The following is a 13,320-nucleotide window of genomic DNA, read 5'->3' as shown; positions in this document are numbered from 1 at the left end:
CAAACACACTGAAAAATAGAACTAGGGTGTGACTCAACCATACAACTTCTGGGTATATATCTGAAGAACTGTAGGTCAACACACTACGGGGATATTCACACATGCATGTTTATTGCTGTTCACAATAATGAGGAAATGAAAGCAATCTAGATGTTCATTAACAGATATTATGAACTGATTTTAAATGTAGTATATATTCATAATGGAATTTTAGTTAGCCATAAAAAATATGAAATCATGACATTAAGAAGAAAGTTGATGAAGACCATTATGCCAAATGAAGTAAGCTGAACACATAAAGATTAAAACTGCCTCTTTTCTTTCATGTGTGAATCCAGATTTAAGTGTGTGTGTGTAATCATATGCATATGCACACAAACAAATATGTGTATGCATGTGTGGAGGTGTGGAGGTGGGGATGTCCATGGAGGTCACGAATGTAGAACAGGGATATGGCAAGGGAGGAAGAGATTTCAGTGGGGGGAGGAGGTAAACGAATTCAAGGGCTATGAAAGAGGAATGGAGTATTACTGTCAGGAAGAAAGAGTCTCATCAAGAGGGGACCAGGGAGCACTAGGAAAGAGGGTATAAATAGAACTTAGTACATATATATGCAAATGCCATAACGAGACACATCACTTAAAACATTAAGAGGCTGAGAAGATAGCTTTGAGGGTAAAGGGCACCTGTGTCTAGGTCTCCAGCACACATATGTAAAAGGCTGGCATGGTGCTGTGGCCTATAACTCTAGTACTGCAGGACAGAAAATCATATCTCAGGGCCCCAATGGCTAGCCACTCTTTCCCAAATAGCAAGTTCCAGATTCAGTAAGAGATTCTGACTTAAAAACAAAGGAGAAACAATTACAGATGATATCCTGACATCCACTCCTAGTCTCCATAGGAGTCTGCATCTCCCCCCCCCCGACACACACACACATGTGTGCACATGAATATATATACACATATCACACAAATATATAAACACACTTTTTGAATTAAATCCAGCAAAATAACATATATGTGTCATGTCAGTCTTTTCTTCAATTCATCCGTATAATTGTTCTGCATTGTGTGTGGGAAGAGTCGGGTAAAACCTAAGTGTTTCTGGAGCCGAGCAACTCACATTGAAGAAGGCATTGTATTTCGTGTATATGCACATAATTCTCACATATACCTGCCTCAATTTCTTATGTACTAACATCTTATCTTTCAACCAAACTAAACATTCCTGAGGATAGCAATCATTACATCCATATCCTGCAACTCCCAGCAATGTGCATGGGATGCTTATACAATGTATGCTCAATTAGTACCTGTGCAATTGCATGCTCTGTGGCTCATTCAGGACCTTTCATTGCCACTGAAAGCAAATAGGAAAAGGTCCCAGTTCTATAGCGAGGATTTCACATCTCCATCAGCCCAGCCTTTGGCGCCTCACATGTGAAGAGCCTAACCAATAAGACAGAAAGCTTTTAATTAACAGCCTGGTGAAAAAAAATATGTCATTCCAATCTACAGTTTTGTTTCCATTAATTCACCGAGATTCAGCAGGAATTCCACTAAGGAATTGGGGTGAGCAGCTGTAGAAGGAAGCGTATAAATAAATCATGAGTGTCATTAAAATTTGTAAACTAATAACTTCTGGGAAGTCTTAGCAATTATCGTCAGGGTTTTCTTGACAAACAGAAAATTAATAAATCCAAAAGGTCTCCATTTTATATTTAAAAAGCAGCATCCCTGAGAAAGGTCACTGACAGAACAATTAGAGAGGAAATAAATGGTTCAGACAACTGCTTGTGAAGCAGATGAAAAGCCACAGATTCCCAAGAGGCAAGAGAATAAGACAACTCAATACAGAGAAAGGCATGGAGAGGAGGAGTTGGGGTGAGGCTCAGCTAGAGACTCCTGGAAGCTCCATTTGGATTCCTAAGATGCAATTCAAATATTTATGCATGACAAATCAGAAACATCTAAGGCACATGGTCCCTGACCAGAGATGCTCATAGTCTGAGTACAAATTATCAGTGAAGTACAAGAAGGCAAAGCTGACCATGAGCAGAGAAGGGGCATCCAACACAGGGATGTAAGAGTCTCCAGCAAGATGTGCTCACTAATCAGTCTTTATCCATAAACATCCTAACCAGGAGTACCCTCACACATTGTTCTAGGCATTCAGAAGGCAGGCATCCAGGAGGAAAGACTGTAGCCTACTAGCTTTTCTATGAAGAGTATGCGCTCCATTCTGCAACGGAATAATCGAAATAAAGCAAGAGAAGAGAAAGATGAAGATCATATGTCCATCAAATGTCTAATGGATATTTATTTGCTTGTTTGTTTGTGTTTGTTTATTATTCTTGGTTCTTTTTATGCCCAGAAAACCACAGATTCATGTAAACTCTCTGAGAAGCCAGATCCAAGACCTAGAAAAAATTTTTTCTATGAATGAACCACAGTTGTGGAAACCCGGACCTGCGGAGATTTCACATGTGTGATGACCTCACTCACACTCATGCAGTGTATTTTTATCTGAGGCTAAGCCCTCATGAACCATTTGTCAAAATCTGCACTTGGAACCAGCAGGGCCAACAGGCTACCTGTCAATCAAAACAGAACTCTTGAGCCTGACAAATACATTTAGAACCAAATACTTCAGGCTGTAGCAGTGGATTAATTGGCCGGCCTTATGAGAGTTTCACTTCTCTAAACAAGGGCTTAAAGTGTCTCCAAATGAGGCAAGTGTACCCATGTGTACAGAGGTACATAAAGATGTCACAGAAGCATTGTCACATGAGGACTGCACAGAAAGTCTCTTCTTGTCAGTCTACAGCATCTACATACCAAATGAGTTAGGAATGGAAAGGACAGAAATAGGACAATTGTCTCTAGTGGAAGTTTCCACTTGGGACAAAAAAACACTGAAGAAGAAATCTCACAGCACAGCACAGCCCAAAGAAGCTCCTCATTTTAGTCTCACATTCAAGATTTTTTCAGGAGGAGCACTGTGCCTCAAAAAAATCAATCCTGAGTCATCGATTCTTTGCACTTGAACTCCAATATGTGATATGTCCTTTGACCGAGATCACCAGACATTTGTACTAAACAACTTTACACAGCCATCTCGGTGTTAGTGGAGAAAAACCACGGCCACCTCTAGCTTAACAAGACCAAAGAACTGCAGAAGGAAAACTATGAGGACATGAAACATTGATGCTTTCCATATTTTTGTTTGTTTAAAAGTGGAGGTCATCTGAACTATTAACCCAGTAGGGGCAAACAATCCCATCTCGATGAAATCTGGCAAGGAGTGTCATCTTGTCAAAACATCTGCTGCTCCAGGGCTTTCCTGTTGCCCCGAAAGTCACTGAATTCAGTTTCAACATGGCTAAGCATATTAAGCCAAAGCAGGAAACTGAAAGGGTGCATGTTTAATTTAGTTTCTTTTCATCCACCCACTGTGTTAGGGAGGAAAATCAGAGTGCTCTACACTCTAACTGTAAACTCTATCATCGTTATCAATACATGAAGGAAATGAGAGATAAGGAAGCCAGGACAAATGGAGAAGACATTGAAATGTTATGTCTCCCAGTGAGTGGCCCCAGCAAACTAGGAAAGCCTGAAAAAATGTAGGAGTGATGTCATCTTCACTCACATTCTAGCACTGACTTTCTGAGGTGGGTTTTATCAACACGTGAAAATCCTGAAATCTCACACAGACATATCTTTGTCAGACATTTTCCACAGGCAATGCCCATAAATCTCTACAAATCCTCAGAATACCATAGCATATGGAGTATGTATTCTGTTAACTGCACTAGAATTAGACCCTTTTGGACAACTGGTTGGGTCTCCATGCCCTCGCATCTGGATCTTTGCCTCTTGCTTGGCCCTCTCCTGAGCTGTAGACCAGCTCTGAGAAGCTATCCCATAAACAATTCTCTTCAACAAGGTAGATATCGATATTCTGATTTCTCCCAGATAGCCCAAGGCACAACATTTTGGGACACTGTTCTTCCTCCTTAACTCCTGCCTTTATCCTTAAAGCCACCAACAATTATTCAAAGACCCAGACATACACCCCTGCCCCCAATGGCCTAGAAGTTTCCTTACACAAGCCCCTAGAGCAATGGATCCCGAAAGCAAAGTCAATAATGAAAATGAAAACCCTATGCAAACACACAGGGTTCTAATAATCATTAATAACTACAACAAAGTAAGCGCTTCCTTACACGTTACTGTCCTAAGTGGTTTCACATTTATTATTTAATCCTTACAAGTCACTCACTAATTCATTCCTTGAACAAACATGTATTAAACTCCTCCTAAGTGCCAAATCCTCCTGTAGGTGCTGGGGGCACAGCATTAAGTGAAAAATGAAAGACTAAGCATGCCTTCCTCTATCGAAAGCTTAGACATTAGTGGTTGTCTGTAGGGAATAAATAAATCAATAAGTAAATATTTAACATGCCAAACAGTGATTGAATGCCGAAATGGAGAAGGTAGACAGGCAGTGAAATGTGACACTCTAGAGGGAGGACTCACTGATGGAGCCTTGGATACAGAGGGGGAAGGGAAGGAGGGACTCCCTGACCTCTGGGATTCTAAACCAAGAAGATGCGCATGAACATGCAGGGAACTGTGGAGCTTGTGTTGGGAGAACCACAAGGAAAGCATAGCACCGGCACAGGTGTGTTCCGTCCTGTCCCCAGCTTCTATGAAGAAAGACCAGCTCTTAAGAGATTGCTGTGGTACTGAATGACAGATGATGACAAAGCACATACCAGTCCTAAACCTCACACTTTACCCCAGGAATATATTTCTCAAAGCATCTTTGCTAATGCCACTATGGATCCTGAAATAAAGTCACCCCACATTATCCAAGTCAGGGACCCTTGATCTAAGGGAAACCCCATGGTCATGGGGTGGGGAGGGAGCATTATGAAGTCTGTGAGCACCTCCAAACACTGGAAGAAGTGAGGAAGTTTTTCTCCCTAAAGCTTCCAGGGGAGAGCCAAGCCCTAATACTACCTTAAACTCAGGCTTCTGCAGTACAAAACTGAAAGAATAAGTGTGTCACCCATGCAGGGTCATTTGTTGTGGCAGCCCCAGGAAACGAATACACAGAGGCTAAGTATCCAAAGGTTGAGTTACAGAGTTTGCTCGGTGCTCAACCCCACACTTAAACTCTAGCAGTTGGATGTCGGGGTGCTGGGAGCGACTGGCTTATATGATGCACCCACTGTGTAGCACTTAGCTGCTTTCACCTCAGGGAACATGCTTCGTTACTTCAGAGACTGTGTCATCAAGCAGCTGGGCCACGTTCTCTGGATTTGCCTGGGCCGTTTGTAGAACTAGCCATACCCTTTCTAAAATGCGGAGTGGCGGGCATAGGTGTTTCCAAACATAAGACCGGGATTTACTGACTGCTTTCATGATTGGTCCAAACCGACTGCACAAGAGTGAGGCTTAGAGTAGCATGCAGCATGTCTGTTTGGGGGCTTTAGGAAAGGCTTCCGAGCTCTAATTCTCAGGCGGAACTGCGTGAGTAGAATCTGCCCAGCTATCGTCTGCTACAGGTAAAGAGATAACTTACACTTCTCCCCAACTTTTACTGAACAGCAGAATTTGTTACCACTTATACCAAAGGAGGCAGGCCTCTGCCATCTGATAAGTTAGGTCCCAAAACTTTAATTTAGACCATCCCCTTTTCCAGTGAGATCTGCTCTGACCATCCCTCAACACATTTTGCAGGCAGATAATGAGGCATCTCATACCTCAGAATCCCTCAGAAAAGGGCATGTGGTGGTACTGCATCCAGATAAGTCCCCTCCCCTGTTTGGAAATGTCCTCCCCAGTGTTGACAGGTTGCAGAGAAAATAAAAGGAAATGGACAAGCCCTCCTGGTCTGCAGCAGTAAGCACACAGCACAAGGTACCAAATCACCACAGCTGGTGATGCTTGCTACTGGCCAGTGTGTGACTGCATTCCAGTGTGGCTGTGAGTGTGAAAGGGAGCCTAGGGGGCTGTACACAGGTGCCTTTCTGTCCAGAGGGACTCCTAGCATCAAAGCCAAACCACACTCTTCTTATCCTCCCTGCCCCTTCTCTATCATGTCCCGTGTGCCCCCAAGATCGTCATGAGCTTGTCTTCTCAGCCTTTCAGGCACAAGAGAAACAATACACAGAACATTCTAGGGCCCAGTGGTTTAGCTTAGTTAAAAAAAAATAAAAATAAGCAAATCAACTTTAAGCTGAAAAAAAAAAGAGAGAGATGTTTCAATATAGGCCATTAAGAAGAATTGCAGAAGCCAGAGGGATCAAGGACACCAGGTAAACACAGCCCACAGAATCAACTAAGCAAGACTCACACAGGTTCGTGGAGATTGGAGCTACCAATCACAGAGCCTGATGGGTCTGCACCAGGCCCTCTTTATACATTGTGTGGGTGTTTAGCTTGGGGTTTTTTGTGGGACTCCTAAGGGTGGGAGTGAAGGTGTCTCTGACTCTTTTGCTTACTCTTGAGACCTTTCCCTTCCTACTGGGTTACCTTGCCCAGCCTTGAAAAGAGGGTTTGTGCCCAGTTATTGCACCTGGTTATGCTGTGTTCAGTTGATATTCCTGGAGGTCTGCTCTTGCCTGAAGGAAAATTGAGGTGCAGCTGATGTAAGGGGAAAGGGAGGTGGGGTGGGGTAACTGGGAGGAGTGGACGGAAGAGATGCTGGGGACGGGCGCTTAGAGTAATGGAGGGAGGGGAGGCTGAGGTATGAGAGAAATATAAAAAGAAAAGATATTGGTCTTTTACTCATAATATTTTATGTTATGATGCAATACAAAATAAAATTAGTATCATTGATTGGGAAGAAAGGCTCACAAAGGCAACACTGTGTAGGTACCATGAAAGCCACTGTGCAGATGTGAGTGTGTTCTTTCGCCATGGCCGCTGGCTTCTTGAGCACCAAAGCATCCTGAGTAGCATCAGACACCACTGGCCAGCACCGAGGCAGCAGCACAATAGGCAAGCCCTAAGGAGCAACAGGCCCTCTTCATACCTCCCCAACCCTCCCCCACCCCCCCCCCCGCCCATTTGGTTCCACCTGGGGCACCAGAGACACAGGTCCTGCATTCCTTCTGAAACAGGCTTCTCCATTGTTTGCCTTACTCTGTGCCCAGCCAAAGCAGCCAGGGCAGCTTTAAGCGGGTCTGATCCACTTACCTCCACAGAGAACTCTCAGTCACACTCCCCAGGTTGAAGTCATACAGTTTCGTCAGGATCAGTATGACCTGCAAGGGGCAAAGAGAAGAGGGACAAGGGGAAAGAGGAAGCTTCCTTTAGTTTGTGCAGCAGAATACGTCGCATCTAGTATCACCCAGAGGAGGGCTTAGTATTTAACAGCTGAGTGTGAGGAATATTATAGGATCAAGCAAGGGGGAAGAAATTATTAATTTAATGCACCCCAGTAACTGCTAGCATTTATTTTAATCCTGACAGTGCTTTGCATTTGAAATAAAACATGCCAACAGGAATTAATTGGGTATTAACAGTGGTCTCTACACATCTGTCCTTCTGCAAGGTCAGGCCCAGGCCAACTGATTCTGTGCACTACCAAGGCCACCTAGAGATCAGACACACACACACACACACACACACACACACACACACACACACACACCTTGCATTTGTTCTCAAGAAGACTCTGATTTTTTTCAGAATAGGATCTAAAAGGCTAAGAGAGAACTGGGTCAACTCCTTCTGTCTACAGAAGGAGTTCAAAGAGATTTTATTTTCATCAGACACAAATACCTGAATGGCAGCAGGCTCCATCCCTAATGTTCCCTGATACTGCCTGGCAGTGATCATGTGGCAACTGCCCCCACCTCACAGTAAGCAGGTCAAGGGCTAAACCAGACTCTGGGACTACCGTCCTGATTCCAACTGAAGTTAGGAAACCCAGAATGCTAGAGTTAGCTGAGATATGGTTAATATAGGACCAGAACTGGCCTTGGGCTGTCTGATCCGTCCCTGTGCTCCTTCCACTTCTGAAGCTGAGAATCTGAGTGTAGGACAATCCCATATCTAACCCACTGTGTGCCTGGACAGAGGCTTAAGCACAATCTTCTGCCTACAAGAATGCTAACTGCCCACATCGTTTGTATTACATGCAACAACATGCAGGTGGGTAATTCGAGTATCCTGTTGCATATAATTGTTTATCTAAATTTAATACACATCTCATTTCACTTTTCTCCAATCCCTCCCATTCCACAGTTTAATTCCCTCCAACTCATTTGCACAGCAGCCATTAAACTCTCTCTGAGATAATTAATTTCTTCTTCCAGGATGGGGCTTTCCCATTCTACGTATCCGTTTAAGATTAAAGAAAAATAATCAGGCATTATATTGAACATTTTATGGCATTTAACTCACAACAAAGTGCTCATTTGGAGATTTATTCTCATCCATCACTCCATGGGGTCAATCAGCCCTGTCCCCATTTCTTCCACATAGAGAAGAAAATTGAAGGAAGGAGATCATGGTCCATTATGGGCCAAAAGGAGACCATGCAGAGTTGACTTGGGATATTCAGTTTATCTATAAAGCTATCACTGGAGGCCTCGGGTTTCTCACGGGTGGTGTTCAGTTATAGAAATAGCATGGAAATGTGTAAAACTGTGGAATCTTCCAAGCCACCTGAGGTGTGGCTCTGCAGCACAAGAGCAAGGAGTATGTAACATACACAATGCATACTACTCTGGGGTCACGCAGTGGCCCTGGCCTCTCTCATTCACAGCTGGTTTCCTCTTTGTTATATTTAGTGATTGAGGAAGTCCCAGAATTTTCCCTAATCTGTTCAATCAAATGCCCAGCATGAGTCATAGAATTTCTGTCTGTTGAGCATGCATGCATGCACGCAAGTGCTCACGCGCGCGCGCGCACACACACACACACACACACACACACACACGCACACACACACACACACACAGTATCTTCTATCCTTTCTTTGACTCTTCTTTTATCTATGTAGCCATCATCAAAGCCACCATGTCAAGGCATAAACAGCTGAGGGCACCCATGACAAGTTTGGAAAAAGAAGGTCACACCCATGTAACCAGGAAGAAGTCAGAGTCACCATCTTGGGATTTGCAGGAACAAGGCATATCACCCCATTTCTCCCCAGTTCTATGTCATTAGGAAAGGAGTATGGTTTGGTGTCCCTGTTGCACCTGGTCATTGACTGGAAACAGCCCTTGAGAGATACAGACTTGGCAAGCAGGGAGCAGTGGGTGCTGCAGCACCACCACTGGGGTCTTCAGTCAACAGTGCTCCCCTCCCGAGGAATGGTAGCTTTGCAGGCCTCTCCGAGCTATGCTGTTAGCTTTCTCTCCTTCTAAGTTCTGTTTTGTTTCCAACTGAGTCACATTGTTTCCGGTTAACATGCTTTCCCCAGTCTCTGGGTGTCAGTTGAGTTGCCCTCTCCAATAGACTCTGAACAAGTTGAAGGTGGATGATGGTCTCTCTGTCTGCTTCACAAGCAGGCCCAGCATTTTAAGTCTCTTAGGCAGTAAGAGCTGTTGAGATAATGACTAATATGCATGTTTGGGTAGGAATTTGCAGAATTCTGCCTACCCAGAGGGACAGAGACTTGGGGGGTGGGGTGCTTGACAATGACTACATTGGACTGAGTGCACCAAGGTGGTGCTTGTAATGCTGCCACCCAAAGTTATGCAGAGAGCAAGGAGGCTTGGTAAATGTATACTTGCTGCATCTACTCTCATAGAGTTTGGTTCCATAGATCCTGGGAGCCAGAGCCAGAGAGCTCCCTAGGGCACCCAGAGGTTCAAACTTTCAGAAAGCCTCCATCACACACACAAAGCTTCTGCCAGTTCTCTCCTATAGTGCTGCCACCCATTCTGGCACAGTGAGATCCCGATCTGGACACACAATCTGTCCTTTAACTTAGACAGACGTAATTTAATAAACCAAGCAGGAAGTGTAGCCCTACCTGTGTCCTCCAAGGAAAAGTCAGAACACGATATCAAGGCCTAAAAGTTCCCTTTCCCCTGGAACCCAGCATAGACGGCCACAATAGAGCTATGAAGAGATGAGAATATAGCCTTCAGGCTTATAACATCTGCAATGAGCAAACAAAATCAAGAGCAAAGGAAAACCACCCTTCTTGTCCTTGGCAACTCTTATCATTCAGAGCCTTTCAGCAGCCTCCGGGAAAGAGGAAATTACCAGAGAAGACTGCACATCAACACAACAAACCACCTAATAAGATCCAGACTGCTGAGCAAGCATTTAGATCAGAGAGAGAGAGAGAGAGAGAGAGAGAGAGAGAGAGAGAGAAACATGCCCGGAACACACTGGATCCACACTGCATAGACTGCAGAGCCAGAGCAATGCCTCCAGGCCTGCTCCAGAAGAGTGGGCACGGCTGCTAAATACAAACAAGGAAAAGCAGGATCAAGTATTAAATGAAGGCCCAACTCTGTGATTCTCACGCTCACACCAAACCCTTACGACAAGGGCAGGCATATCTCCATTTTGCAGATGAGAAAACAGACATCGGAGATGAAACAAACAACCCCTGTCCCTTGGCTAACCAGAGGCAAGGTCCCACCAGGCCCCAGTCAGCCTTGTTACTTCTACTCTGATATTTCATGATCAGTGTTATACAGCTCAAGAACAAGGTTGTAAAAACAAAAGCAAAACAAAACAAAACAACAACAAAAACAAAAACAGAAAGAGCAACCACAAGCAAATCCCCACCCTCTCAGATAATTTATCATCCATTCATGAGCTCTATAAATGTATCCTGAACACCTTTTGGAAAAACTGGAAAGACAACAACAGCTAAATTCTGAAAGCCAGAGAAGGTGGAGCTCAAGGGGTCACAGCGACTTTGCTTCTCTTTGCTTTTGGAGTAAGGGACAGTAAACAGAGGTGTGTGCGGAGGAAATAACTCAGCAAACTGTTAGGTGACAAGGCTTCTTGCAGGCTGTCGAATAAGTATCTTTTTGGCCTAACTGGCTAAAATCCTTGGAGGATTTTAGATAATAGAGTAAATGAAAACAAATTGGAATAATTCATGAATAAATAGCACTCTTCCCTTCTCGTAAGTGGTATGCATCCATACACACATAGTACAATATAAGGGAAATTGACGTAAGTGTGTCTAAAATTAGCAAGATGTCAGCACAGGAACCTTATCTAAGGCGGCTCCTGGCCTCCTTAGACTCCCTACACCCCTGTTCCTTCATCCCTCATAACACATCCCTCACATCCCCCACGTGACTTCAGTGTATGCCTATCCTTTCTGTAATATTGTGATGTTTCTGGGGTGAAAAATCCCAGCTCATGCCACGCTGCATGCCCAATGCCAAGCACACAGCCCTACACATGGCTGGTACTACCCAAGGACCTATGGATGGATGACAAATGTATGACAACAGAAAAGAGATGAGATGACAAGCACAGGAGGGACGCATGGATAGCATGAGACAAGGAAGAAGTTACACCCAGAGATTGTAATTAGCAAAACCTCAGCATGAAGAAAGGGCTGTGAATGCTAGGCTTAGCACGTGGTGAGAATCTGGTTCTACTACTGGCCTTTGCTTGCCTGCTGGCTTGCTTGCTTGCTTGCTTGCTGGCTTGCTTGCTTGCTTGCTGGCTGGCTTGCTTGCCTGCCTACTACCCATAATGGGTAGAAAGAATAGAGAACTGGGCAGGAGGAGAAGTCCCAGGAGTGACAAACAGCTGAGAGGGAGGCTGGACAGGTTGTGGAATGGTGCAGGGGTGGGCTGGGGGCAACCATGCATTGGATGCTATGCACAGGAGTCCTTCTTGGAGAAGGAAATAAGGCATGGGAGACACTAGGAGAACAAGTAGAAAGTAACCATAACCTGGTGTGGTCCTTGTGAGTGAGTGGAAGTTTTATAAAAAGAAGGTGGCAGTATGTGAAATACACCATAATGAAGAATACCAATCTGCCACTTACGGTATGGAGAAAGAGCAGCACCGGGTGTATCTGGCCCTGGCGCTTTTTTGGTCGTCCACTCATACCTACTCGCCTCATTCTCAGGCCTCCATGTCTTGAGATGCTCCCAGATGTTCAACCAAGCTACAAGCATGCAACACTAGCAATTGATATTGCTGTTTCTCACTCTCCCTTTTCTTTCTTTCTCTCTCTCTCTCTCTCTCTCTCTCTCTCTCTCTCTCTCTCTCTCTCTCTCTCTCTTTCTCTCTCTCTCTCATTCATCCATTCCTGCCCTCTGCCAGGTACCATGTGAGATGAAGTGATTAAAATAGAAACAGTTCCTATTGGCATGAAATTTAGAGCTTGCTTTATCTGCTGCCTTCCGAGATCATCTGTACTGGAACTGAGTCCAGACCCTCAACAAGGTTGCCAGAGGATTCTGTAGTGTGGGGCTTTCTATCCTGTTCACACATCATACTCTGTATGAGAGGAAGCACGCAAGCTCAGAAACTGCAGCCTCTTTGCATCCAAGAATCCTCTTACCTTTTCCCATGTCTAAATTCTATATCTCCCTTTGCCCCATGCTTGCTCTATGGAAGAGGCTTACAGCAGCATTGGCGATGTGATCTGATGGACAGAGCAACAGATAATGATACATCTTACTTAGTGGGGCACCATTCAGAATGCAGAGTGGCCAGACACATTTAAAAACTGCCCATTGCTCCAGAGCCTAGTACACATAGAGAAGACTGCAGATTAGAGCCATTTGCCTTCACCTGGCCACTCTAGTCAGCTCAGCTCCGGAAGGCGGTGGGCAAGAAGCCCCAGGGGAGTCCTGTCCTCTGAAAGGATAACGCATAATCTGCAAATTCATAAATCACCAACATGTTCCCGCCTGTGAGCACAGTCGGTGGAGTGAGAACATTTAATGCCTGTAAAATTTTACTCGGAAGGAAAATTACTTTAGTTCATTAAAGCCTTTCTGAAAGCTTGATTCCTTTCCATCCAAGGGACTCTTGCCCTCCTCTTTCCCCTCCCTCCTAACTTCCTTCCTTCCTTCCCTCCTTCCTTCTCCCTCTCCTTCCTTCCTTCATGTCATTCTGGTCCTTCCCTTCCTTCTTGAGTGAGTGTACTACCTGCACATCCTTACAGGGCACCGCATGGATGGTTCTGAATGCTTTCTCGCACTATGTGCTGATCAATCCAGGTAATGAACATTTTCATCTCTTTACATTTCTTTGTGCTTGGAGCCTTTTAACTAAAGGAACTATTGGCTCAGAGCAAGAACAAGGTGCTCGGAAGTGATCGTACAGGACAGCCAGGAGCAGTGTCATGAATCTG

The 13,320-nt window shown here is 44.6% G+C and overlaps 1 protein-coding gene across 1 annotated transcript in view; it reads right to left on the bottom strand.

Annotated features, from left to right (window-relative positions):
• Nucleotides 1-13,320, bottom strand: part of Sorcs3 (sortilin related VPS10 domain containing receptor 3) — a 623,313-nt gene that overhangs the window by 425,222 nt on the left and 184,771 nt on the right. Inside the window, exon 2 of the mRNA XM_051146759.1 lies at nucleotides 7,212-7,279. Within this exon, the coding sequence (XP_051002716.1) occupies nucleotides 7,212-7,279 (68 nt within the window). The remainder of the gene's footprint in view (nucleotides 1-7,211; nucleotides 7,280-13,320) is intronic.

This window comes from Acomys russatus, chromosome 5, assembly GCF_903995435.1.
Source record: "Acomys russatus chromosome 5, mAcoRus1.1, whole genome shotgun sequence".
NCBI lineage: Eukaryota > Metazoa > Chordata > Mammalia > Rodentia > Muridae > Acomys > Acomys russatus.
This window is presented reverse-complemented; position numbering and strand designations above follow the sequence as displayed.